At 40.3% G+C, this 27,246-nt stretch overlaps 1 protein-coding gene across 2 annotated transcripts in view; it reads right to left on the bottom strand.

Annotated features, from left to right (window-relative positions):
* LOC113053038 (NACHT, LRR and PYD domains-containing protein 3-like) overlaps positions 1-27,246 on the bottom strand; it is a 96,918-nt gene that overhangs the window by 55,250 nt on the left and 14,422 nt on the right. For both annotated transcript variants that reach the window (XM_026217655.1, XM_026217663.1), the window contains exon 4: positions 13,503-13,673. In XM_026217655.1, the coding sequence (XP_026073440.1) occupies positions 13,503-13,673 (171 nt within the window). The remainder of the gene's footprint in view (positions 1-13,502; positions 13,674-27,246) is intronic.

Below are 27,246 nucleotides of genomic sequence, written 5' to 3'. Positions count from 1 at the left end.
CCCTCCGCCAAGAGGGCAATGAGGTGGGTGCTATGGCACATGTGTTCTGGACCCTGGTGGATGGTATGCGATATAATGATGCGGCCCTTAAAGACATTTTCAACACCGGTCTGGATGACCCAGTACCTCGTATGGAAATGGATCAGTTGGATGTGTTTGGTTTCTGGGAATTTCTTGCTACTTGCAGCATCGGCTTCCGTGGGATGCCCCAGCCACTCCTGTCTCTCCCAGTGGGATGGCCGATTCTGGACCGGGGTCTGCTAACAGGAGGACCGCCAACCTAGCACCACTGCACAGTATGGTCGCCAGCCCAGCGCCACAACACAAGGTCGTCTCCAGCCCAGCGCCACAGCACAAGATGGCCGCCGGCCCAGCGCCACAGCACAAGATGGCCGCCAGCCCAGCGCCACAGCACAAGGTGGCCGCCGACCCAGCGCCACTGCCCAAGATGGCCACCGGCACGGCGCCACTGCCCAAGATGGCCACCAGCCCTATATCATGGCACAAGATGACAGGAGTCAGGTTTCCGTTGACCCTCCAGGGTTGAGTCAGGTTCACGTTGACCCTCCAGGGTCGAGTCAGGTTCCCGTTGACCCTCCAGAGTCGAGTCAGGTTCCCGTTGACCCCCCAGAGTCGAGTCCCATTGACACTCAAGAGTCTGGGAAAGTCACTGTTGACACTCCAGAGTCAGGGCAAGTCACCGTTGACACTCCGTAGTCAGGGCAAGTCACCGTTGACACTCCAGAGTCAAGTCAAGGCACCATTGACACTCCGCAGTCAGGGCAAGTCACCGTTGACACTCCGTAGTCAGGGCAAGTCACCGTTGACACTCCAGAGTCAGGGCAAGTCACCATTGACACTCCGCAGTCAGGGCAAGTCACCGTTGACACTCCAGAGTCAAGTCAAGGCACCGGTGATCTTCATGGGCAAAGTCAAGGCACCGGTGCTCTTCATGGGCAAAGGAAAGTCACCAGTGTTCTTCATAAGCAAGGTCAAGTCACCGACTATCTTCATGGGCAAAGGCAAGTCACCTAATCTTCATGAACAAATGCAAGTCACCATTGATCTTCATGAGCAGAGTCAGGTCACCAAGGATCTTCATGAGCAGAGTCAAGTCACCAATGATCTTCATGAGCAGAGTCAAGTCATCATTGATCTTCCTGAATCCAGTCTAAACACCACCCTCCTAGGCTCCTTGTTTTTGTTTTTTGCACTTCTTGTCTCTGTTTCTCCATTTTGCCTGGCCCTCCGTCCCTCCCCCTGGTCCTCCCTCGCTCCAACTCCCTCCTGGTCTCTGTGTTCCTTGGTCTCTTCTTGTGTTCAGGTGGAGCATCTGGTAGCTTCTCCGTGGAGGAGGGGGTAATGTCACGCTGTCTGGTCTCTGTTTCCCTGAGTCTCCACTAGTGGTCTCACTTCCGCATTGGCACCTCAACGTAGGCACTACAATTCACACAAAGCCTTGTCTCTTCATCACAGCACTCAGGTGTCTTCACTTGATAGTCATTATATAGCCTTATTGTCTTCATGGAGTCCTTTCATTCCATCACTCAGTTTCCTCGCCTTCCGAGTTTCCTCATCTTCCAAGTTTCCTGTTCCAGTTCCTATTCCTGTTCCTATCCCTAGTGTTTGTTTGTTTGGATTGATTTCTGGTTTTGACCCCTGCTTGTTGGATACTGATTTGGATTACCCATTAAATACCACACTGCATTTGGATCTCTCGTCTCCTGCGTTTCTCTGGGTTCCGATCGTAACAAAACGATGATTTTCACATAATTTAGAAAGAAAAATTCTAGGCTACAAGCTCCAGTTCTCAAAAGTCCCAGGAACCAATGTTCTGTATGTGTTTTATGGCCTTATTCTAGTGATTAACATTTTTAGTTTTTCACATAACATTTTTCTCAAAAACACAATCAGGTCGGTGCTAGCCTGCTTGAATACCTGACCTGTTTGCTTCTCCAGAGACCTCTCACTGCCAGTTGTTCTACTCCCTGACTGAGGGAACTCTCGGCACAGACGTACTGGCACACAGTTGGCCGCGGGATCTACGCAAGTATGCGTTTCCCCCAGTGAGCCTTCTCGCACAGACACTGTGCACAGTACGGGAGGACGAGGAGCAAGTCTTGCTAGTAGCGCCATATTGGGCTGGCGCGAAGGCTGTCACCCTCCCTCCCTCAAAGTCCAGGTTGCTGCTATTGCTGCGTACCATGACCCCATGAATGGGAAGTCTTTGGGTAAGCATGACCTCATCGTCGGGTTCCTTAGAGAGGCCAGGAGGTTAAATCCATCCCGCTTCCCATGTATACCCTCTTGGGATCTGTCTCTATTGCTTAAATCACTACTGCAGGGCCCATTCGAGCCTTTGCATTCAGTTGAGCTAAAGTTTCTTTCATTGAAAACTCTGCTCCTACTAGCACTGGCCTCCATCAAGAGGGTAGGGGACCTGCATGCATTTTCAGTCGACGATTCGTGCCTAGAGTTCGGGCCGGCTGACTCCCAGGTAATCCTGAGGCCCCAGGCCAGGCTACGTGCCCATGGTTCCTACTACACCCTTCAAAGACCAAGTGGTGAACCTGCAAGCGCTGCCCCTGGAGGAGGCAGACCCAGCCCTGGCTTTGCTTTGTCCCGTCCGAGTATTAAGGTTCTATGTAGACCGGACACAAAGCTTCAGGACCTCAGACCACCTTGTGTAGAGCCGGTATCCTCCTGTGTTCTCACCTCAAACGGGTAGTGGCACTGAGAGGCCCCGGTTAGCATCAGCTTGCTTAAACTGCTCCAGAGTGTCCGTACTGTAGACCCTGTTGAGATCCTCCATCACCCTAAGCAACTCGATGTGGCGGAACATCCGGCACCAGGCCTTCATGATGTATCCGTGAGAACCATGGAAGGGTGGGTTCCATATTGAGACCTAAGCGGTACTCGTATGTGTATAGTTCACGGTATAGCCTTATAGCCCATGTTTCCCCGGCAGACTTCTGCCTTCCGGAAGGATGGGGCTTCCGCAGCGTCCAGGTTCCAAGCAGACAGGGTACGTTTTCCCAGTGTTATCCAATCTCACGCAGTGAGGTAGTGCTTTGACAACGGTGAGTGGAGCTACTTGTTCTGAGCCCCGGGCTACACCTAATAGGGGCGCAGGCACAGGGCACTGGTAGGGGCAGCACCCATGGCGCTTTGATAGGGATCCCATATTCGTCGGTCTTGGTTATGTTAGTCTTGGTTATGTATTGTAACCCTAGTTCCCTGAAGGAGGGAACGGAGACGCCACGTCCCGTCGCCATGGTTGCTGTACCACCGCTGAGCTGCCGGGTCCCCGGCTCGGCTCCTCAGCGAAAAACTGGAATGCATTGCACCTGCTGCCTTCTTATACACACACAGTGATCAGCGGCAGCTGGATGCAATAATTGCATGCCAATGTGCATTGGCTCGTTTAGTTTACACTCGAAGTAGATTGGTCTATCGAAGCGATATCCCATATTCTTCGGTCACCTAAATGGCATCTCCATTCCCTCCTTCAGGGAACGAGGGTTACCATACGTAACCGAGACGCTACCATACATAACAGAGATGTTACTTGCTTCATTTATTGAATGAATCAGCCGTTTGAACAAATTGGTTGAATCAGCGATTCACTCATTAAGACAGTGACTTGTCACCACCTACTGGTGGTTTAATATCATATTTAAAAGTATCATTGTATTTTTCCAACATTTCATATTTTCTATGTCAAAAAAGTAAAACATTAATCTAGTAACCTAATTTATTCATTTGGACAGATGGAGTTTGTTGATACTGATTTCATTTTAATAATAATAACAACCATAAAGACTTATTATTCTAATTAAATGTAAGGATAACATGTAAGAATTCAATACATATTCAAGAATGTAGACATCTACATGGGCGGCAGTGGCTCAGTGGTTCATATAGGTTGTCTACAAACCGGAAGGTTGGTGGCTATATAAATTCAATCCATTTACCATTTAATTAGTTTAGGAAAATATTTTCCTTTATAAAGTAAAAAAAAATTAACAGCAATCGATTTAAGGCAAATATAAAAAATATACTGATTAAAGTAATATTAAAGTAATATGATTAGACTGCTTCAGAATAAATTACATTTGTGCCAAAAAAGCAAACACTTTTTTTCCCCGGACAAATAACTTTTTTACTCTGACAAGTGAATGATTCATTTACCTTTCTGAAGGACAAACTAATGTAAAAGCTTAATGTCGAGCCCTTTATTAGCAATGTTATTGCTATGAGTTTCATCCTCTTTAATATTCATTTTTTAATGTTGTTATTGTTTGTCTTTTCCTCATTGTTACTTTCCACTTAAAATGGTTTGAGATGGATAGAAATGTCATCGCTGTGTGAGTTTAGTCTTTTTCAAAATGTATGTTCACAATGTAGCTATATTGTTTGATGTTTTTCATTGATACAGTCTTATACACTCTTATTCAGTGTTTTTTAGATTAAATATTTTACCTAATAGTGATATTGCTGTGAATTTCATGTTTTTCAATACTGATTTTCTAAATTTAAGTAAATATGCTTTAAAATCATAAGATTCTTTTTTCAGTGTTACTAGCAAAATCTAACAACAAGGTAAATTAGTGTTAGTATTTTGTAAGTATTAACTGTCCATATATTGCACTTGAAAAAGAAGCTATTGTGGCTCTTTTTGCTGAATTGAATTTCGCTATTCAATATGACAACACAACAAACAACAACAAGGATTAAACTAATATTATTAACACCAAAGGAGGGTTTGTGCTGATGCAAGCTGTTGGTAAATCTGGCCCTTAATATACTTATATATAAGTATAACATTATATAACAATTACAAATGACTTCAAGCCAAAGCCTTATAAACGAAATTCACTAAAACAAAACAAGACATTAAATCTCCCAAGATCCAAGCAGAGGAGGATTAAACAACTCCATAAATATTATTAACACGTCTGAATTCATTTCTGAATTTCTACATGACAATTACATTTAGATGTTTAGATGCTTCATTGAAAATAATAGTTTTGTTTGAAGTCACCATTATGGTGGTCACTTTAGTTGGACACTTTAGGACTTGACAATTAAGCGTTAGTTAATGGTGTGTTTACCAAAGCCCATTATTACAAAAGAAAAAGCAAGCTGAAAACACAGATGACCGGATGATTTTTATAATAAGTCTCATTGTTGAAACAAACTATTATTAGTTGAAAAGTTAAAATACTCCAAGACACTCACATAATAAAGATAAACAGTGTTTAATTAGCAAGCTCTTATCTGTATTATATGAGATCCTTGGAGTATTTAATCTTTTTAGTTTGATATTTACCTCCAATAATCCAAAGAGCACCTGTCGCTACGTGAAGAAACCAGAGCAGCATTCTCGGCTTGATTTTTTATTTATTTTTTGCTAACTGTTAGTAGATAGAAATTTTCACTCCTATCGAAAATAGGCCATTGGCCTGATACATTATGAATTTTAACTTAACTAAATTTCTAAGGAAGCATAGAGGTAGCAAAATTCAATTTAAAATGCAATATGCAAAATAGCAATGCAATATTCAAAATGGCAATGTATTTCTGTATTTAAATGTACCTTTTCCATTATCAATTTATGCACACTTTCGTGCAGAAGGAAAATTGATATTAATGTTTGCCATATCTAACAGTAGTCTTAGGCCCAATCCCAATTCTATTTTATACCCCTTCCCCTTCCCCTCCGCCTACCCTTTCCCCTTGTCCCTTGAAACAGAGTGTCAAGGGGTAGCGGAGAAAATATTCAACTAAGGCCGGGGTACTCAATAGGCGGACTCCGGTCCGCATCCGGACCCAGGCGCAGTTAAATCTGGACCGATGCCAAACACAACATACTAATTTAATCATAATCCATAATTTTCAAAGGGATGAGCAATTGTGATTCCGCGCTATTTATCTTTGAGGCGTCTACTCGGTTTGGCTGCTTCATCTTTGTCCAATCACAGTAGCTGTAAAAGCGTCGCTATAGCAACGTCGTCACTACGTCGTCACTACGTCGTCACTACGTCACTTGCTTGCTCACTCAAGGCAGCCAGATGTATCTACCGATCACATCATCTGGGCCAGGCGGGCAGGCATTCTCACCATTTGCGAGCAGTGCAAATATCGATAACTGACCCTTTTTTTTTTTTGCTAACTGAAAGTGAAAATGGCGTGCTCAAAGTTGGCCGTTGATAAGAAAAGAAAAGTGGATTTTGAAAACCGCGAGTTTAAGAGTGAGTGGACAGAAAAATATGCATTCGTGCTCCCCGCGGGAAGCAGAAAGCCAATGTGTTTAATCTGCACCGAGACGGTAGCAATCATCAAAAGTGGTAACGTAAAACGCCATTATAAAACCAAGCATGCACATTTTGAACAAAATTACCCTCAGAACACAGAGGTAAGGACCATAAAAATAAACCAGCTGAAATCATCCTATATAGCTACAAGCAGTGTATTAGTTAGATCAGCCACACAACAGGAGCGGGCAACGGAAGCCTCACTAAGAGTAGCATGGGTCCTGGGAAAACACAAGAAATCCTTCTCTGATGCTGAAATAGTCAAGAAGTGTATGAGTGAAGTGGTGACTGCTCTGTTTGAAGGCACTCAAAAGGATGAAATAATCCAGAAAATAAGCCAAATACCCTGTTCTGATTCCACTGCTGCAAGACGAATTGAAATACTTGCTGATGATTTGCTTGAACAACTTCGCTTTGCTATTAAAAAAGCCAAATTCATTTCATTGGCTGTGGATGAATCCACAGACAACACAGACAATGCACAACTCATGGTCTTTGTCAGATTTTTTGATGAAGAAAAGGGAGAATTTCATGAAGATGTTTTGGGTCTCACAAACCTCCAAGGCAAGGACACACAAGGGGGGATGACATTTATGAAGCAGTGACACAGATGCTTAGAGATAGAGAGACAGACCTGAAGCATGTTGTTTCCATTGCTACTGATGGTGCACCATGTATGATTGGGAGAGAGAGGGGATTGGTGTCACGCTTGAGAGCTCACCACCCTGACCTCATGGCATACCACTGCATAATTCACCAGATGGTTTTGTGTGCCAGCCTTGGAGAAAAGTATTCAGAAGTAATGACAACTGTTCACAATGACAAATGTGACTTACAGCAGGACCTGCTTCACTTTCCAAGACTTTTGGATCAGACTGCAGGAAAACATCACCATCACAAATATGCTGAATTCCTGGAAAAGCTGATTAAAAATTTCCAAACTCGCTTTGAAGATTTCCCTCTGGCAAAACACGTCTTTCTGTGCATTGAAAATCCATTTCTTGTCAAAAATGTTGCAGAATTCTCAACTGAAGTCACAAAAGTCTTCCCATAGGCCAATGCTGCTTCTCTCCAAACAGAGCTAATTGAGCTCCAAGAAAACATAGCACTGCAGGAATCTCACTGTGACCCTGTCACCTTCTGGACGAAGATGGTTACCGCAGCAGGTGTTCCTCAGCTGCAGAAGATGGCCCTTCAGATTCTCACAATGTTTCCCTCAACATACTGCTGTGAATCTGCCTTTTCAACCATGAACATGGTGAAAAACGCTTACCGCAGCACACTCACCAATGAACACTTACATCAGTGCCTCCGCCTGGCCCTAACACCTTTTATGCCCAAGTTTAAGCAACTGGAGGCACAAAGAAGGTGTCACCTTTCACATTAAAAGTTCTACCATGTCATTTTTTTGTGAATAGTTCAAAAGTTTTGGGGAATGCCTTTTTTGTTGTTGGAGTTCTGTATTTGGAATTTGACGGTCACTTTTGTGGACCTCAGACTGAATGGAAAATTGGTAAGTGGACCTTTCAAATTTATATTTGAGTACCCCTGCCCTAAGGATTGGGACACCACTACCATGACGTCACACGTCATCATTCGTCATCTAGCTCTTTCAATACACACATATACTGGTGGGCATTAGAGCCTTTAATTATCGTTCTGTATTAATGAGCTGCTTACTGACACACAGACACACACACACACATCAGAAATCGTGCAGCTCACACATCCAGGAGAAAATAAACTTGTCAACGCTGCCCCATGACTTTTATTAAATACAGTTTAAATACTGAATCGCTACATTATATTTTCCAGCGAAAAGAGGATACAGTCGCTGTTTTTACGTAAACTCACTCTAAAAAGAGCGAAATGGAGGGGAAGGGGAAAGGGGTAGAATTGGGATTGGGCCTCAACCCTTGTGTTATGTTGTGGGTCAATTTGACCCGTTTAGATTTTCTAGTTGTTGGAAATACTGGTTAACCTATGTTTTTTTTCTTGATATTTTGTGACTTTTTCTCATTTATCATCATGAACATGCTTGCAAAGTTTCAACATGCTGGTGTTTTTTGACATATGCAAACAAAATTACTATTACGTTCGTGATGTTCGCGGGTCAATTTGACCCGCATATTTTAACGCTCTAAGGCAACTGTACCGACCCAAAATAATAACATATCTTGGTTATATTTTGTAATTTTATTCTTTTACTACTTTATGAAGCTAAAAAATGAGGATTTCCACACTTATTTCAATACAGAAAAATATTTTGTAAGCCACAGATGGTAAAAATTACCTATCATTTATTTTTTTCAAGCTACCTGAAATAATATTAAACATTTTTTCTTTTCTTGATATTTTGTGACTTTTTCTCATTTATCATCATGGACATGCATGCAAAGTTTCAACATGCTGTTTTTTTTTTTACATATACAAGCAAAATTTATATTATGTTTGTAATGTTCGTTGGTCAATTTGACCCTCATAGACAGCCATTTAAAAGAAACTGTACAGACTCAAAATAAAAACATTTATTTCATGTATGTCAGGCATCAGCTCCAATTCTAAAGTGAAAGTGTATCTAAAAGTGCTCTAACCCTAACCAAACACACTTCAAAAAGCTAAATCATGATGTTCAAAATTAATGGCAAATTACAAATGACAAACCTGAGCTACCCAGAGAGATTCTGAACATGGAGGGCAGAAACGTGCATCTGGAGTCAGACCCACAGAAAATAAAGGAGTAAACACAGATGATAGGAAAAAGAAACGGATGAGATATGAGGTGTGCCCATCCAAGCGTGACAGCAAAACCAAGCACCATATTTGTGAAGTGCAAGAAATTCATATGACAAAAGCACACACTTGCTGTGTGCTCATCATGTCAAAAGTAATTTATTGACTTTATGAAATGAGTTTACAAAACAGCCAACTTAAGAAAAATAAATATTTTCATTATACATTTAATTGTTCAGTTATGATGTTCTAAGAAAAAAAAAACTAAAAAAAAAAAATGTATATGCAAAACAAGTCAGCATACTGTTTATTTTCAAATTTTGTCAAAACAAAACATCTTTTAAAAAAATGGTTAAAAAACTTTTTCCATTAAATTATACCTTCAGATATATTTTTGGGGGGAATATTTGACAAATGTTGATAATAAAAGTTTACAGTTTGTACCTGAATCTTTGTTGTTTTTCATAGTGTGATTTTTGAGGAATTGTATTGAATCCAATTAGGGTCAATTTGACCCGCTCCATAAAGGGTGAACACAGAAATCGAACAGTGCACAAGGGTTAATATGTAAAATGCATACAAATTTTTATGCTTTTAAAATTGCTAAATTAAAATTAAAATGTATATGTCCAAGCAGAAATGGCAGGAAAATAATCATTTAAATGCTATTTGTTCTAAATGCATTTAGACTAACAGAACACTTAGGATTGCATTTTTATCATGATGCCGTGGGATATTTTTAGCAAAATTCAGTGTGGCTTTGAAATGCATTCCAAGCTGACCACGCCCACCCTCTGTCAATCATTGCTTCAAGGCAACGTTATGTTTGTTACGTTTTGATTGTTACGTTTTGATTGTTCACAACATGGCAGCTGCAGATCTGATAAGATCATTGAATTCCCTGTCAGATAAAGTTGAGTGAGAACAAATAAATATTTTGCACGTACTCGGTGCTAAAATCAGCATCTTGAAATTAGCTGTTTTTTAAACATTTAAGGAGCCAAGCTGCTGTGTAAAGGCTACAAATGGACATTACAAACATTACAATAAAGATATTTTATACCTAAAAGAATACTCAACCATTTCCTGCATCCTGCTTTACATCCCTGAATAAGTCTTTAAAGAAAAGTGCTGGCTATTCTAAGTCATTCTGAGTAATAAGTTGAAAAAGCTCCAACCTTTATATGACTAAACAAAATAACATGTTATTTACTTGAGGTTCTGCTATAAATGTGTCTATTAGAAACATTAATTGAAATTAATTAATTATATAAAAAAATAATTTGAAATTAAACAAGACTTCCAGAGTAGATTTCACAGAATATTTCACCGTTATATAAAATTCCTGTATTCTTTCATATTATAACACACTGAAATTCAAAAGTTAGGAATCAGTAAGATTTTTCATGTTTTTTTTTTAAAAGAAGTCTTTTTTGTTCATCAAGGCTACATATATTTGATCAAAACTTCTGTAAAACAGTAATATTAAGAAATAGTATTACAATTTAAAGTAACAGCTTTTCTATTTTACTATACTTTTACAAATATATTTATTCATGTGATCCAAGCTGAATTTTCACCATCATTACTCTAGTCTTCAGTCTCACATGAAAGTTCAAAAGTCATTATAATGTGCTGTTTTATTATCAATATTGGAAACAGCTGTGCTGCTTAATTTTTGAGGGGAAATTGTGATATGTTGTACAGGCAAGAACAACAACAGTCATACCAATAACTATCAAGTTTTAAAAACTATTCTAAATTAAAGACAATAGCAGAGTCCACATAACAACTGTCACGACCTGTGATACAAGGAAGCACGGAGAGATCCAAGTGCGGTTATGATATTTATTTAGGGGTAATCCAAAAGGGGTAAACAGTCCAGGCAGGGTCAAAACCAGAATATCCAATAAACATGAAAACAGACAAGAACACACGGCAAGAGCAAGACTACGGATTAGCATTACACATAAGACAAGGACTCCGTGACACATACTCAGACAGACCGGGTATAAATACACAGAAGGTAATGAGGGAACTGGAGACAGGTGGGGAATAATCAATTAACCCAAACAAGGAGGAAGGTGACCAAATAAGGGAACAGACAGTTCATAAAGTGACAGACACCGTGGGAAAAGGAGGACATCTAGTGGAAACCCAAGGGACACAACCCAGACACTGTGGCAGTACCCCCCTTCTACGGAGCGGCTCCCAGATGATCCACGACAGACACAAAACAGAGACCAGGAGGGAGGCGGACAGGTGGAGGCTCAGGGGGAGGGACGGAGGGCCAGAAAAGAAAAACATGGGGAACAGATACCAGAAGTGTGAACACAACACAGGGAAACCAGGAGGGAGGAGGACCGGAGGAGGTTCAGAGGGAGGGACTGATGACAATCTGGCAATCCCATGGTGTGCATACTGGAATCCAGAAGATCGGTGCTGACCCGACACTCCTCATGAAGATTCTTGGTGACTTGTATTTGTACATGAAGATCATTGGTGACTTGTATTTGCTCATGAAGATCAATAGTGACTTGCCTTTGTTCCTGAAGATCAGTGGTGACTTGCCTTTGTTCCTGAAGATCAGTAGTGACTTGACTTAGTCCTTGAAGATCACCAGTGACTTGACTCTGTCATTGCAGATCACCAGTGACTTGACTTAGTCCTTGAAGATCACCAGTGACTTGACTCTGTCCTTGAAGATCACCGGTGACTAGCCATGACTCTGGAAGGTCAGCGGTGACTAGCCCTGACTCTGGAAGGTCAGCGGTGACTAGCCCTGACTCTGGAAGGTCATCGTTGACTAGCCCTGACTCTGGAAGGTCATCGGTGACTAGCCCTGACTCTGGAGGGTCATCTGGAACCTGACTCGACTCTGGAAATTTCACTGGAACCTGACTCGACTCTGGAGAGTCCACTGGAACCTGACTCGACTCTGGAGAGTCCGCTGGAACCTGACTCGACTCTGGAGAGTCCGCTGGAACCTGACTCGACTCTGGAGAGTTCGCTGGAACCTGACTCGACTCTGGAGAGCTCAAACATTTAAATCAGCTACTGCAGCAAGAGATTAGAATAAACATAACCTTATTGTCGGTCGGTGAATGGATACTAATAATGTTATAGTTAACAAATAGGTGTTGTTCTTAGTGTGAACTGGGCAGCAGTGGCCTAAGGGTTAGAGAGCTCTCTTCCACCCTCAATACGCACGGCTGAAGTGCCCTTGAGAAAGGCACTGAACCCCCAGTTGCTCCCCGGGTGCTGGATATATAGCTCCCCACTGCTCCGGGTGTGTGTTTGTGGGGAAGTCGTGGCCTAGTGGTTAATGAGCTTGACTCCTAACCCTAAAGTTGTGGGTTTGAGTCTAGTGCCGGCAATACCACGACTGATTTTCCCTTGAGCAAGGCACTCCCTGGGCACCGCAGCATAAATGGCTGTCCACTGCTCTGGGTGTGTGTTCACTGCTGTGTGTGTTTGTGCCCTTTGGATAGGTTAAATGCAGAGCACTAATTCTGAGTATGGGTCACCATTCTAGGCTGTATGTCATGTCACTTTTCACTTTTTTTTTTAAATGTAGAGCACCAATTCCAAGTATGGGTTACCATACTTGGCAAATGTCACGACTTTCACTTTCGGGCCTAATGTCCTTTCTAATAGTGAAATTTCATGAAAACTGACTTGTGGGGACATTTAATGTATCCTCACTAGATAAAATATACAAATATTTATAATTTACACAGATTTGCACAGGATTCTGTGAGGGTTAGGTGTTAGGTTAGGACATAGAAAGTATCATAAACCTGACATATAAAACAGTGGAAGTCTATGAGAAGTCTCACTAAAATAGTGAAACAAACCTGTGTATGTGAACTAGTTTCACCTGTTTTGTGAGGACTAAATGGCCACATACACACTGCAAGTTTCAGGAGTGACAACCGCAATTAAATGCACGAGTGAGTCCCGTAAATTATCGTTCCATGTGTGTTCGGAACACATCTCCTGAAACTGGCAGTGTGGTAACCATAGCCTTGTTGTAGTCTCGGAGAGAATGGATGCTGCAGATTAGCTAGTTTTATGTTAGCTGCTGTTGACAAAACAAACATTCGACTGAAAATTTGCAAAACGTTATTAAATCGCCATTGGGAGAGGAATCGTAATATACTGTTGTTATTAATCAGCCTATGCTCTCTTGATTGCAAACAATTAACTTTTGAAATAAAACTCCTGAATCTTGCATAACATTTTGTTACTGTGAGAGTATACAAATAAAAGTAGACCCTTTACAATTTTGATTATTATTTTACTGCTAAATGCACAAGCAAAAATTACATTTTATTACAGAGTATTTTAAGTTTTTCTGCTGTTATTATGAAAAAGTGCAACTGTACGGGCTGGCGAATATGCCAACCTTAAAGAATTAACATATTGGTTGAATAAATGTGAAAGCCAAACCTCAGTATGTTGAGTTGACAATTTGGACTCTTCAGTGCAGCACAGAGCAGCTTCACTCCTGAATCTTGCAGATGATTTTCACTCAGGTCCAGCTCTCTCAGGGAGTTTGATGATTGTAGAGCTGAAGCCACAATTCCACAATGTTGATCAGTGAGATTACAGTACGTCAATCTGAAAAAGGGAGTACTATTGTTAAAAGGTATATTGGTGTGCTGGTGTCTTCCTTGATTAAAGAAATTAACCAATAAAGATCATGCAGGTTGGCCATTCACTCTCTGGTCTTTAAATCAGGAAAAAAAGATGTGACTTAGTTAAAGGTCTTATTTTATGAGCATTATGTGTAGCAGACCCCGCCCGAATGATGGCCCAAGCTTTACTGATGTTAATGAAGTTTATTGAGTCTGTTTTCACTCAAAAATCACCGTAAGACTCCAAAAATCACCGTAAGAGCTTATGCATTTTCTGGGGGTGCTTAAAGTTGCAAACGTTATCTGCGACACAACTCTGATGAACTTGAACTGCGTGCTCTCCCTTTCCTTCCCTGAAGACTACAACACCCATCAAAATAAAAGTCCCTCTTTAGTAAGACAGATAATGCATTTCTTAAACCCATTTAAACTCACAGAAAGTCTGTTACACTCCCACCAAATTATAAATGTTATTTTGACATGCATAATTTTCAAACATAAGTAATTTTAACTTATAAAAACATTTTGTGTGCATGTGTGTAAAGCAAAGTCCTTTTGGAGATTTGTTCACTCCGCTTCTAATAATAAGACCAACTTCTGAGCTGGTCTCTCTACGACTGAGACCTTGTTTACCCGTTCTCCTTTTTTGTTTAGTTTTTTGTCACCGAGTGCTATTGTGACTTTCCTTACTAGTCCATCTTGGCTAGTTACAGTGTCTATGACCCGTCCTAGTCTCCACTCATTTCTTGGAAGGTTCTCATCTGTATCCATGACCACATCACCAATCTGCAAATTCCTTTTTGGAGCATGCCAGCATTGTCTAGCCGTAATGTTGTGAAGATACTCTTTTTTCCATCTACTCCAAAACTGTTCAGTAAGGTACTGCACCTGTCTCCATCTCTTTCTCCCGTAGATATCTTCTCTTATGAACTTTCCTGGTGGTGGTAGGACCGTGGTGGCTTTCATGGTAATCAGATGGTTAGGTGTGAGTGGTTCTAAGCTCTTGGGGTCGTTCAGGTTATCCACTGTAAGGGGGCGACTGTTGACTATCGCCATGGCTTCATAAAATAAAGTGCGCAGTGAAGCATCGTTAAGCCTGCCTGATGAGAGGGAAACTGTAGCATTAAGAACACTCCGTACAGTTTTGATTTGACGCTCCCATACACCACCTGCATGACTGGAATGAGGGGGATTCATTACAAAATCACACTGTTTATCTGCAAGGAAAGCGGTGAGCCTTTCTGGGTCAAGCTGCTGTAATGCTGAGTTCAGTTCGTTTTTTGCGCCAACGAAATTGGTACCTTGGTCACATCTGATCTGCCGTACTGTGCCTCGAATTGCAATAAAGCATCGCAAACTGTTGATGAAAGCATCTGTGGACATATCTTCTAACATTTCTATATGAATGGCTCTTGAACAAAAGCAAGTTAGAAGCAGACCATACCTTTTGTGCTGTTTTCTTCCTTCTTTAGTCATGAATGGACCAAAGCAATCCATACCACAATACACAAACGGTGGGGAAGGCTCTACACGTTCTGTGGGAAGATCACTCATCCGCTGGCCTTCCACAGGTTTTCTCAACCTTCTACAAGGTACACAGTTGCGAATGTAAGATGTGACAGCTCTGTTTATTCCAGGTATCCAATAGCCGGAAGATCTGATTGCATTAATTGTGAAACCCTTTCCTTGATGCTTTACACTTTCATGATAATGTGCAATAATCAACTTTGTTACATGATGATCTTTAGGAAGGATCAGTGGGTGCTTGAACGAGTGAGTGCATGATGAGTGGATAAGTCTTCCTCCCACCTTGATCATACCATGAAGGCCTATGAAGGCGTCCAGGTGATGAAGTTTATTATAACCTGGAAGTTGTTTTCCTTGACTCAGGACATCCATTTCTTTCTGATATGCTTGTTTTTGAACTCCTTTTAGAATCAAGCCTTTTGCATGTTCCTGTTCACCTACAGAAGCTGGCGCATTAGTTTTATCCTTCTTAATCCGTCTCACAAGGCGTGCAATAGCTTTGACAGCATTAGACCAAGATGAGAACTTTGACAAATGGTCTACAAGATCTTTACTTTCTGTGGTTTCTGTTTGAAACGTCTGGATCTTTTTAACTTCTGGATCTCCTATTGGAAGCTCCGGTACAACATTTGAGGTCTCTATTTCTTTCTTCCACAGGAAGGAAGGACCTGAGAACCAGTTGGACGAGAGCAATTCATTTATTGTTCTTCCTCTTGAAGCATTGTCTGCTGGGTTATCATCTGTTGGGACGTATAGCCATTGTTTGGGTGCTGTGCTTTGGCGTATTTTTTGGACTCTGTTGGATACAAACGTATGAAAACGACGGGCGTCGTTATTGATGTAACCCAAGACCACCTTTGAGTCAGTCCAAAAGAATTCATTGACATTGGTGAGGTCAAGCTCTTCTCTGAGCATATTGCTCATTTTGACTGATACCACTGCTTCCGTCAACTCTAACCTTGGATTTGTAGTAATCTTTACAGGAGTAACCCGGGCTTTGCCAATGAGGAAAGTGCAATGAATCTCATCCTTCTCATTGATTACTCTCAGATAAGAACACTGACCATAACCACAGGTACTTGCATCAGAGAAATGATGTATTTCCGTTTTTACAATTTTACCGAAATCAGCAGGCACATAGCATCGTGATATGTCCACCTTTTCCAGATTGACAAAGTCATTCTGCCATTTCTCCCACCATGGGCTAAGAGCAAGGGAAAGTGGATCATCCCAGCCTGTACCCTGGTGACACATTTCTTGTAGGATCCTCTTACCATTGAGAACATAGGGAGCTACAAAGCCCAAAGGATCATATATGGAGGCAACCGTTGACAATATGCCACGACGTGTTGTAGGTTGACCTTTTAGTGGGATATGGAATTGGAAGCTATCACTCTGTATGTTCCAATGAATTCCCAGCGCTCTTTCAAGTGGCATGTCATTGAAGGTAAGATCCTTTGTTTCAAAGTTTACAGCACGTTCTGATGCTGGTATGCTCTGCAGAACAGTGTTGTCATTTGACACAAACTTGTGAAGTCGAAGACTTCCCTTCATGCACAACTCTCGTGCTTCCTTTGCCAGCTGAATGGCCTTTTCCACCGTCTCTACACTTGTGACTCCATCATCAACATAGAAGTCTCTTAAGATGAACTGAGCGGCTAATGAGTATGATTGACTATGCTCACTGGCTAGATATCTTAGTCCATAGTTTGCGCAACCAGGTGAAGAAACCGCGCCGAAAAGATGCACTTTCATCCGATAATCTTGAAGCGCTGAATTTGTGTCTCCGTTTTTCCACCATAAGAAGCGCAGGTAATCTCGGTCATTTTCCTGGACATGAAACTGGTGAAACATTTTTTCGATGTCACATATTACAGCTATAGGATGCCTTCTGAACCTAACAAGGACTCCGGTGAGATTGTTTATCATGTCTGGTCCTGGTAACAAATGTTCGTTGAGACTTGTGCCTTTGAATTTTGTGGAACAATCAAAAACGACACGTAGCTTGTCTGGCTTTTTTGGATGGTAGATGCCATGATGAGGTATGTACCACTTTTCGCCAACAGTTCCATCATCATTCACTGTTTCTACATCACCTCTTTCAATGATGTCATTCATGTAAGCAATGTAGTCTGTCTTATATTTCTCGTTTCTACAGAATTTCTTGTTCAAATGATTGAGTCTGACCTTGGCAAGCTCTCTGTTATCAGGTAAGTATGGCCGTTGTTTGAACGGAAGAGGCATTTCATAATGTCCTTGAGCATTTTTCTTTATACCTTCTTTGAGTTTGTCTAGGAACACAATATCATCCTGAGAAATTGTCTTTTCATCTGCTGTGACATCCTTAAAGTCCGACTCGAGTACACGGATGGCATCCATAGGTGTCAAAGCTGGAATCTCCTTTGTGGCTATTCTGTGACACAGACTGACTGATGTTGATCCGTTGATACCTGGTGTGGAGCAGCCCACAACACTCCATCCTAAGTCAGTTAGAATAGCATAAGGTTCATCATCTTTTCCTAGTATAACTTGCCTGGGAGCTAGCACTCTGTGGCAGTTGTAGCCAATAAGTAAACCTACTTCACAGCTGAGAAGAGGTGACATTTCGTCTGTGATTACCTTCAAGTGACTCCAGTTCTTTGCCGTTTCCTGTGTTGGTATGTGATCACGATTGACAGGAATACACTCCTTGGTGTATACTGGAGGCAGATTGATATGTACTGATGAATTGTACCCTCTCACACGAAGATCAGACACTCTTTTACTTTTAATTATCATACTATCTCCCATCATGGTGGTAAGTTTGAGTTTTATTGGCTGAGAATCCACTTGCAGTGTATTACTCACTTCTTCATCAATGAAAGTGGTGTCACTCTGAGTGTCTAACAAAGCATAGACAAGCTGTTCATTGGATGGATTTTTGATGGACGACACCCACACAGGTACAATCATGGATGTAATGACTGAACGACCTTGTCTTGTGATATTAAGCGATATGGCATCTGTAATCTCACTCTCACGTGCATGCTCCATGCTTACCGTTGGTTGCTTTCTGTTTCCGTTATTCTCATAGTTGTAGTCATGAAGACATGTGGGATGTTGCAGTTTGCATACATCACATGTGTGGCGATGCCGACAATCCTTAGCACAGTGACCTGGTTTCATACACCCAAAACAGAGTTTGTTGTCTTTGACATAGGACCTTCTGTCTTTCAGAGACTTTACCATGAATTCTGGGCACTTACAGAGTGGATGGCTGTCATCTTGACACAACATGCATGGTGTTTTTAACTGTCCTTTAGCCATTGTCTGTTTGTCACTGTTTTCTGTTGTTTGTGTTTTGAAGACAATCGCCTTGTTTCTTTTGGTTTCATTTGAGATTCTTCTCTCATGAGGTGACTCGCGTGAATGAAGAGCATGTAGAGAAGTGATAGGATTACACACTATTTCTGCTTCAGTTGACATGAATTTTACAAAGTCTTGAAAGCTTGGAAATTCCTTGCCATCCATAAGTGATGTTGTGACTTGGCGGTTCCACCTGGAGGCTGCCCAGTCAGGAAGTTTCTGTACCAGCTTTTGATTCTCTTCACAGTCGTTTAATATTTCCAGGCCTTTAACATGAGGTATGGCTTGCAGGCAGGCATTTAAGAAGTCTGAAAATGTTCTCAGGCCTTCTGCATCTTTGGATGATATTCTTGGCCACTTTGACAGCTTTTCACGGAATGCTCTTTGAATGACAAATGGCTGCCCGTATCTTTGGTTAAGCTTGTTCCAAGCATCTTTGTACGCTTCTTCATCATTACGATAAAAGGTGCCTTCAAGATATTTGTGTGCTGAGCCACTGACATACTTTTTCAAATAATAGAGTTTATCAGCTGCAGAGATGCCTTTTCTATCTATAAGTGACATAAATGAGGCTTTCCAGTCCACAAACTGAATTGGGTCTCCATTGAACACTGAAGGCTCGGGTATGGGTAACCTGTTGATGGCTATGCTGTCCTGAACTGGCTGAGCAAGATGGGACACTTCACTGAGAGGTGTTGACTGAACAACACTGCAATGATGTAACATTTCATTTCTCTGCCCTTGATGATCATTCGGTATTGACTGACTTCTTGTCTCTTGTTTTATTTCTTCATCATAGGATTTTATTCTGGCTCGAGCAACCTCTATTTCCTTTTCCACCTGCAGCCGTTCCAGTTCAAACTTTTGAGTTTCTAACTCTCTTCTGAGTTGCTCTTCTAAAGTTCTTATTTTTTCCTTTTGTTGCCTTTCTGTTTGCATCATCTTATATTCAGCCTCTTTTGCAGCCAGTTCTGCTGCAGCATCTGCACGTTTGCTTGTTGCACTAGAGGATCTGGAATGGCTACTGACACTTGTTTTTGAAGCACTGGAACCATATATAGAGCGAGCATAACTATGTGCTAAAAGTTCACGCAGCCTGCCCCTTTCTCTTTCTGCATCAAATTCGCCATCTACAATTGCCATTCTTTCAAGCACTATTTTGATTATGTCATTGGTCACAACTTCACATGCATCAATTTTACGTCTTAAATCTGCAGTAGGTGTAACATGTTCCCTTATGTCACTGAAGAGTTTCAAAATATTATTTTTTTTGTCCTCAATAGAGTCAGCCATTTCAGCCAGCTGTTTATCAGTTATGTCAGTTTTTAAGCTCTGTCTTGCTTTACGAGCTTCTATCTTCCATTGCTCATACAAAGTGTTTAATCTTTTTTCTTTCTTACAGCATTCATCTTTCTGATAAGCAAGCATTTTCTCCGTGGGCATATGCGGACGTTCTGAACGTCGAGTGAGATCTTTACTGTCTTGCTTTTGGCACTGAGATTCAGGTTTATCTTTATCCTTATTTTTAACTGCTTCATTTTTATCCTTTTCACCTTCAATATCCGTCTGAAGCAGGCTTTCAGAATCCTGTTCGTCCGTATCCATTTCCATAGTGAACTCGTTGACTACTGCGACTCTGCTCCGTAGACCATCACGCTGATTCCGACGTGCAGCAATCCGTCACATTGCCATCGTGAGCATGCACGTGCATCGAGGATCTTAACCAGCGAAGGTAAAGCTCTTACTGTAGCAGACCCCGCCCGAATGATGGCCCAAGCTTTACTGATGTTAATGAAGTTTATTGAGTCCGTTTTCACTCAAAAATCACCGTAAGACTCCAAAAATCACCGTAAGAGCTTATGCATTTTCTGGGGGTGCTTAAAGTTGCAAACATTATCTGCGACACAACTCTGATGAACTTGAACTGCGTGCTCTCCCTTTCCTTCCCTGAAGACTACAACACCCGTCAAAATAAAAGTCCCTCTTTAGTAAGACAGATAATGCATTTCTTAAACCCATTTAAACTCACAGAAAGTCTGTTACATTATGTGTATGATGTGTATTATCGCTTTTGTAAATGTTATCCTCTATAAACTTGAGTTAATTAAGCCTTAACATTATTTCTAGTGCGATTAATGTATTTTGATTGTAAACATTCACATTTAAGTTCGATACTGTTTATTTTGTAATAGTAGTCACCTATATTTATAACCTTCAGTATGCAAATATGGGTAAGCAAAATCATTCGTCTTGATTGGTTGGTAAATGTAAAGGTCCCACTCCCTTAACTGGTTGGTGTATTCTGATTGTTGGATTAAGATCCTTTATAAGGGGAGAACCATTGAATGAGAAGAGAAGAAGAGAGACAGAGAAGACACAAGTTTAATTTGATCCACAACAACAAATAGCTTGTAAATATCTTGTTATGCTAAATTATCACCTAATTTTGGATTCAATCTTTTTGTCATGAGGTTTGTTGTGTCTCCCAGCACAGTTTCAAGAGCAAGCAAGAGATACCAGGAGACAGGCCAGCACCAGGACTGGTATCTGCTACTTTGTACAGGGAGGAATAGGATGAGCTCTGCCAGAGCCCTACAGAATGACCTTCAGCAAGCTATAGATGTGCACATTTCGGATCAAACTGTCAGAATCAGATTTTATTAGAGTGGAATAAGGATAATATAAATAATAAATAATTGATTATTTCAATCATTGAGATCCAATGTGTGATTTAAGTTATCCCTTAATTTTTTGAGCTGTGTATTTGCAGGCACAAATGCATGTGTGAACATGAACATGATCAACACTCTTCTGAACACTAAATATTTCTCAGATTTCCAATCTCCCCCATTCATTTTCAATGGACAGTAATTTTTGACCAGTAAAGGCCTTGATATACTTCAAACAAAACTGAAGAGTGAACAAACGTCATTTTGAACAAAATCAGGCCGAAGCAAAGTTAGTTTTGAGTTTGTTTCATCAGTTTGAAACAGCTGACCAAAGCAAACTTTCCTTTGAGTTTCTATTGGTCCGTGACGGTTACGCAATCGGTGGGTGTGTTCTGAATCTCGTCCTTCTTTGACATGCGATTTTTTTTCGGTTAGTTTCAGATTCAACGGAAGTCAGGCAAGAGAGAACAACATCCCCAGTCACTAGCAACATGGATACACTGGAGTGTAGAATAGCTGAGCTGGCACAAATATATCCACACCTGTAAGATCGCTCGCGGAGAGGCTTTAAAGATTTAGAGAAAGCATTAATTCCTAGAAAGAAATAGCAATAAAGCTTGGTGTCGACGACCTGGAGTGATGCAAAAAGCGTTTTTCAAAGCCATGAAAAGAATGGAAGGAAAGAGTAAAGATAAAAGGTAGCAAGTACCAAATACATGCGTTTCAAATAAATGTTACACCATACTGCTCCTGCTGCAGTATGCTCCTGCCGCTCCTGTTGTTCTTTCAATAAGTGAATTTAAAGGGTATACAATAAATGAAATGCCAAACGAGCATACAATAATAAACCTTTGTTTTTTTATCAAAAGTAAATCATGACACCACATAATATATAAAAAGGTGCAACAATTTATCCAGTTTAAAGCCCCAGAATACTTCAAACGAAGTTAATTTTCGTTCTTTGTTTGGGGCCAAAAAGAAGTTTGAAAAGGCTGAGTGACGTTATACTGTTTACGAACATTCCGACACCCCCGTGCTGCTGAAGGCGGGGTGTAGATTCATGTAAACATGACTCAGGAAGCTCACGTGTATCCCCTAAAAACAACAACAATGAAATGATGAAGTGTAGGGAATCTAGGTGTGAGACGGGCACCAATGGTCAGAATATTATAGACAAAAGAATAATGTTTAGCAGCAGTTCAGAGTCAAGTATCATGTTTGCAATACAAAAGAACCATAATCAGTCCTTAATGGGAAGTGTGAATGTCTCATATTTTGTAAAACTTTAGCATGATGTGGAAAATTGTATTTATTTATTTATTTATTTTATTAGTGTTCATTTATTTCATTAAAGCTAAGATTACTAAGGCCTACAATCATTCCGTATCAAAATTAATTAATGTCAAATGCAGAAATGTTAATCCATGCGTTAATGACCTCAATGTTAGATTTCTGTAATGCTTTATCACCCAATAATTGTTCTGCACGCTTAATAAACAAACTCCAGCTAGTCCAAAATGCAGCAGCTAGAATTCTTACTAGAACCAGGAAATATGAATATATTAGCTCGGTTCTGTCAACACTGCACTAGCTCCCTATCAAACATTGTATAGATTTTCAAATATTGCTTATTACTTATAAAGCCCTGAATGGTTTAGCACCTCAGTATTTGAACTCTTGCTACATTATAGCTTTTGTAAAAATTAGCTCTTGTTACATTATAGTGAGTGAGTGAAGTGAAGTTCACCCAAGTATGGTGACCCATACTCAGAATTTGTGCTCTGCATTTAACCCATCCGAAATGCACACACACAGAGAAGTGAACACACACACACACACACACACACACACACACACACCCGGAGCAGTGGGCAGCCATTTATGCTGCGGCGCGCGGGGAGCAGTTGGGGGTTCGATGCCTTGCTCAATGGCACCTAAGTCGTGGTATTGAAGGTGGAGAGAGAGCTGTTCATGCACTACCCCCACCCACAATTCCGTCCGGCCCAAGGAGCCCGTCAGGTTTCAGCCCGAGCCCGACAAGTACATTTTTATTGACAGCTTTTTAAAAGCCTGAACCCGTTTACAGCCCGACATTATTCAAATGTGTGCGCACACACAGCTCTTTTGCCTTTTGTTAAGTATGAGTCATTCATACATGATTTAACATAATTTATTCATAACTAATGTAGACTAGACCACTTGGAATTTGGTATAAAGAAATGAAATAAGTCCTCTGTAACATCGTAACATCTCATCACTCTAAATAGGCCTAGGCTCATTTAGCCTATAAAATAGATCAATGTACCAATAAAAACGAGTATTTTTTAACAAATTAAATTAAGATAAATGTTTTATTAAGATGGGTATTTAGCAATAACAAAATTAAGATAAAGGCTTCGCTGGATTTGCTTCGCAACTAGCAGCTGACATTTAATAAAATAATAATGCCAACATTAGCGTATATACGCTGTCCACATTATGCATAAATGAATATTTAGTTATCATTTGAAAAACCTTTACTCACAGAGATTAGGCTAAGCCTACATTTTATTGTGGAGGAAAATGATTGAATCCACTGTAGATGGCTTCAGCGCGCTCCTGCGCTCACTGATGGTGCGTCATTATTCACTCATTATTCTCATTATAAACATGGTCAAAACTTTTCCACACCTCAGACTTTGCTTTAGTTACTGGTGCAACCAAAACGTAAACGCCAGAGGCAAGCCTCCGTTTCACCTACTCAGCATCCATTTTCGCATTTTTCTTGCGCTAATCGAAACACATCACATGACCGCTCGTTTTACCTCACAAACCGGAGCGAAAACCCGAGCCTAATCGGGTCCCGTCGTGTTCGGGCAAAGATCTTCAGCTCTACTCCACATCCAATGTGCTCTAAAAACTCTGGCAATTTGATAACACCTAGAATATCAAAACCACCCAATAAAAATGATCCAAAACCAATATTTGAGCAAGTACATAACCAGCCAGTGTTCAAAACTATTGCCTTACTTTAGCCCGATTCTCAATGGATAGTTTATAATAATGTTTTCTAATTTGAGTGCTGTGGCTAGGTTTTCGCTGCAAATTTGAGCATGGAGCTGCATCATTACGTCACCTCTGTAACTGAAGTTTTCCCCGCTACTAGGCTATCAAATGTGAGGATCCTGCAGGTGGCAGATAGTTTATAACCTTTATTTACAGCAGCTAGAATAATTAAAGATATTAAAAAATATGCTAATTAAAACAGTAATTGTTCCTGTGCAGTTTAGAAATATTGATATTGATTTAAGTAATTTCCAGGAAATACATGGAACAAGGCAAGTGCAACAATACTATTTTTTTGCACTAATTTTATTTATAGAATTTATGTGTACACTCATTTACTTCACACTGTCATGATCCGGTCACTAAACATCTGTTAATTCACCACCAGACGTCATCTTCCACAACACAGACTTGCCCTGTTTCTAGTGTTTTGACACTTTGCTCTGGATTCTGGATTACCCCTCTCGCTTAGCGCTCTGGATATTGTTTGCAGATTGGAGACCCGTCAGAGTATTTGATTTTAGAGTTTGATGCATTCCACATGACTTTTGAGGGCGGCTGGCTGGGGGCTGGATGAAGACATAGAAACTTTCAAATAGTGATCTAATACAATAAGTGTTACTACCACTAAACTTCAATGCTTAATCTTTTTAAAAAGAAAAAAAGTTGGATTAGGATCCCCTTGGATTATTCTTGTGCCTTGCCCATACCATACCTGTTTGCTCCCGTTTGACCCATGCCTTTCACATGGATCTGCATATCTCACGACTCGTCAGCCCCATTATACACACAGTTGCTACTGCGCTGTAATATTAGAGATTTGTGTAAATCAAATTGATTCCCTTTGGCTCACCGGTTCCTGCGCAGTTTAAAAAAGTAGCTATTTTCCTTAAGCAATTTGCAGGTCTGGAAAAGTATGGGGAAAAAAGAGAACAGAGTATGGAAATTAATTTTTTTTGACTATTTGCCCTAATCAGTGTTCTAAAGTATAAAATTATTTTCTAAAAACAAAATTGATCATACAAGTAGAGAGCTTACATGACAAACGTTTAGTTCATGTGAACATGACTGAATTAATTCAAGGCTCACTTTTTCATCACGCATAACTCTAAACGTTTTTTTTTTACTTCACTAAACAAATGTGCATGTGCCACGCAGGCCAGCAAAAGATAATTAAGCAAATATGTAGGCCTAGTAAAAAATCATCTGTATCTAAGCTGATTATTAGCCTACACGTGACAGAGAGCTAATATGGTTTTTGAGAGATGCCCAGAGTCGGCAACGCAACTTTTTGATTGCTGACCGCGCAGTGCTTATTCCATTCATTCATGTTTCATATAGCAGCCTATAAGGTTTAAATCATTGCCTTTTAAATATACACCAATAGTAGAACATATGTGATGTATTATTTTAGTTGATATTACTCTTGTCAAACCCTGATTTCTGAAAGATGCAAAGAGAGGCAACAGAAATGCGGTGTTTGATATGCGGTATCATTTACAATTTTGTTTACATTCAGTCACTTCACAAACTCAATATTGCGTGACTTTAGGAGGTTTGTGTTAAATATTGTGCTGATCCCCTGGCTCACCTGTCACCTAGCAAATACCAGGGTGTTCCAGCCTCGGCCCAATATTCAGGCAGAGTTATTCATTATCGGTTATTCGTTTGAAGCCATTATCCATGTCTTTCCGAAATAAGGTATTCGGCTTTGGGCACACCCCTAGTGATAATATAGCATAGCAAGAGATTTATAAGCTATTTATTGTATATTGTTGTTCTATTGTTGTCATTTTTTACCCGAGAACACAACAAGTGTGATTCATTTATAAAAAAAAATTCACTTTTTTTTTTTTATATTTTTTCCATATTAAAGCTTTTCAAAACAAATTTCTTGGTTAAACATTATAGCATGCCAGTGCAACTAACAGTGCATTTTTTTTTAGAAATATTTTATTTAATATTGACAGAATTTTTCAAAAAAAAAAAAAAATATATATATATAAAAATATTTTTTTTCCTTCAAAAACTGAGGTATGTAAAATCAGATTAATGAGGCTGTGATGAGTGGGGCAGGGGACCAGGCCTGGACCTCAAGTTGTTTTTTTTTGTGCGTGGCAGTCATCCGTGAGGGGCTGTCGTGCTATTTTCAGTTCTATGTTTATTTTGTTATTAAATTATGTTTAAATCTTTGCCGGTTCCGGCCTCTTTCTTCCCACCCCCGGCAGACTAGTGAACCACGGCAGAGCAGGCAAACTAGGGAACCATGACGGAGCAGCCTCCATGGCCTTGTCAATAAATAAGAATTGCAAAATGACAGCGTTTCCATTAACCATTGTTATGTGATTAAAACGAAATCTTTTGCCTCTCGCCAACGGATTTTGGTGGGATTTTGCCTATATTAATTCAAATGTAGCTTGAATTACAGCTTTCAGAAATACTTTATTGTCAAATTATTAATGTTAACAACACCAGCATTGCGTGGCTATGTATTAGAGTGTAGATTTCAATTTCTGTAAAGTGTACTGTACAGTACAATTTCTCTAATTGTCATGATTGTCTTTAAAATACAAATATTGTGTAATCCCAGGCTATCTGTAATCAGAAGCACATTTAAAATTGGAATATCATTTAATTTCACTAATATGTGGTTCATAAACACATAATCCCTTCTAGATTACAATCTGCCATCAAAATTATACATTTAATTATTCTAGCTGCTATGAATAAAGTTTCTGCACGATCCTCACATGTGATAGCCTAGTAGAGGGGACACCTTTGTTTAAAAAGGTGACATAATAATGCAGCACCATGCTCACATTACCGGTGAAAATGTACCCATAGCACTCAAATTAGAAAACTTTATTATAAATGAACCATTGTGAATCAGTCTAAAGTAAGGTGATAGATTTGAACACTGGCTGGTTATGTACTTGCTCAAAACTGGACTGCAGCTTTAAGAACACACAC

The sequence above is a fragment of the Carassius auratus genome, chromosome 3 (assembly GCF_003368295.1).
Source record: "Carassius auratus strain Wakin chromosome 3, ASM336829v1, whole genome shotgun sequence".
Classification (NCBI taxonomy): Eukaryota; Metazoa; Chordata; class Actinopteri; order Cypriniformes; family Cyprinidae; genus Carassius; species Carassius auratus.
Note: the sequence above shows the minus strand (reverse complement) of the source record. Positions and strands in the feature narration are given on the sequence as shown.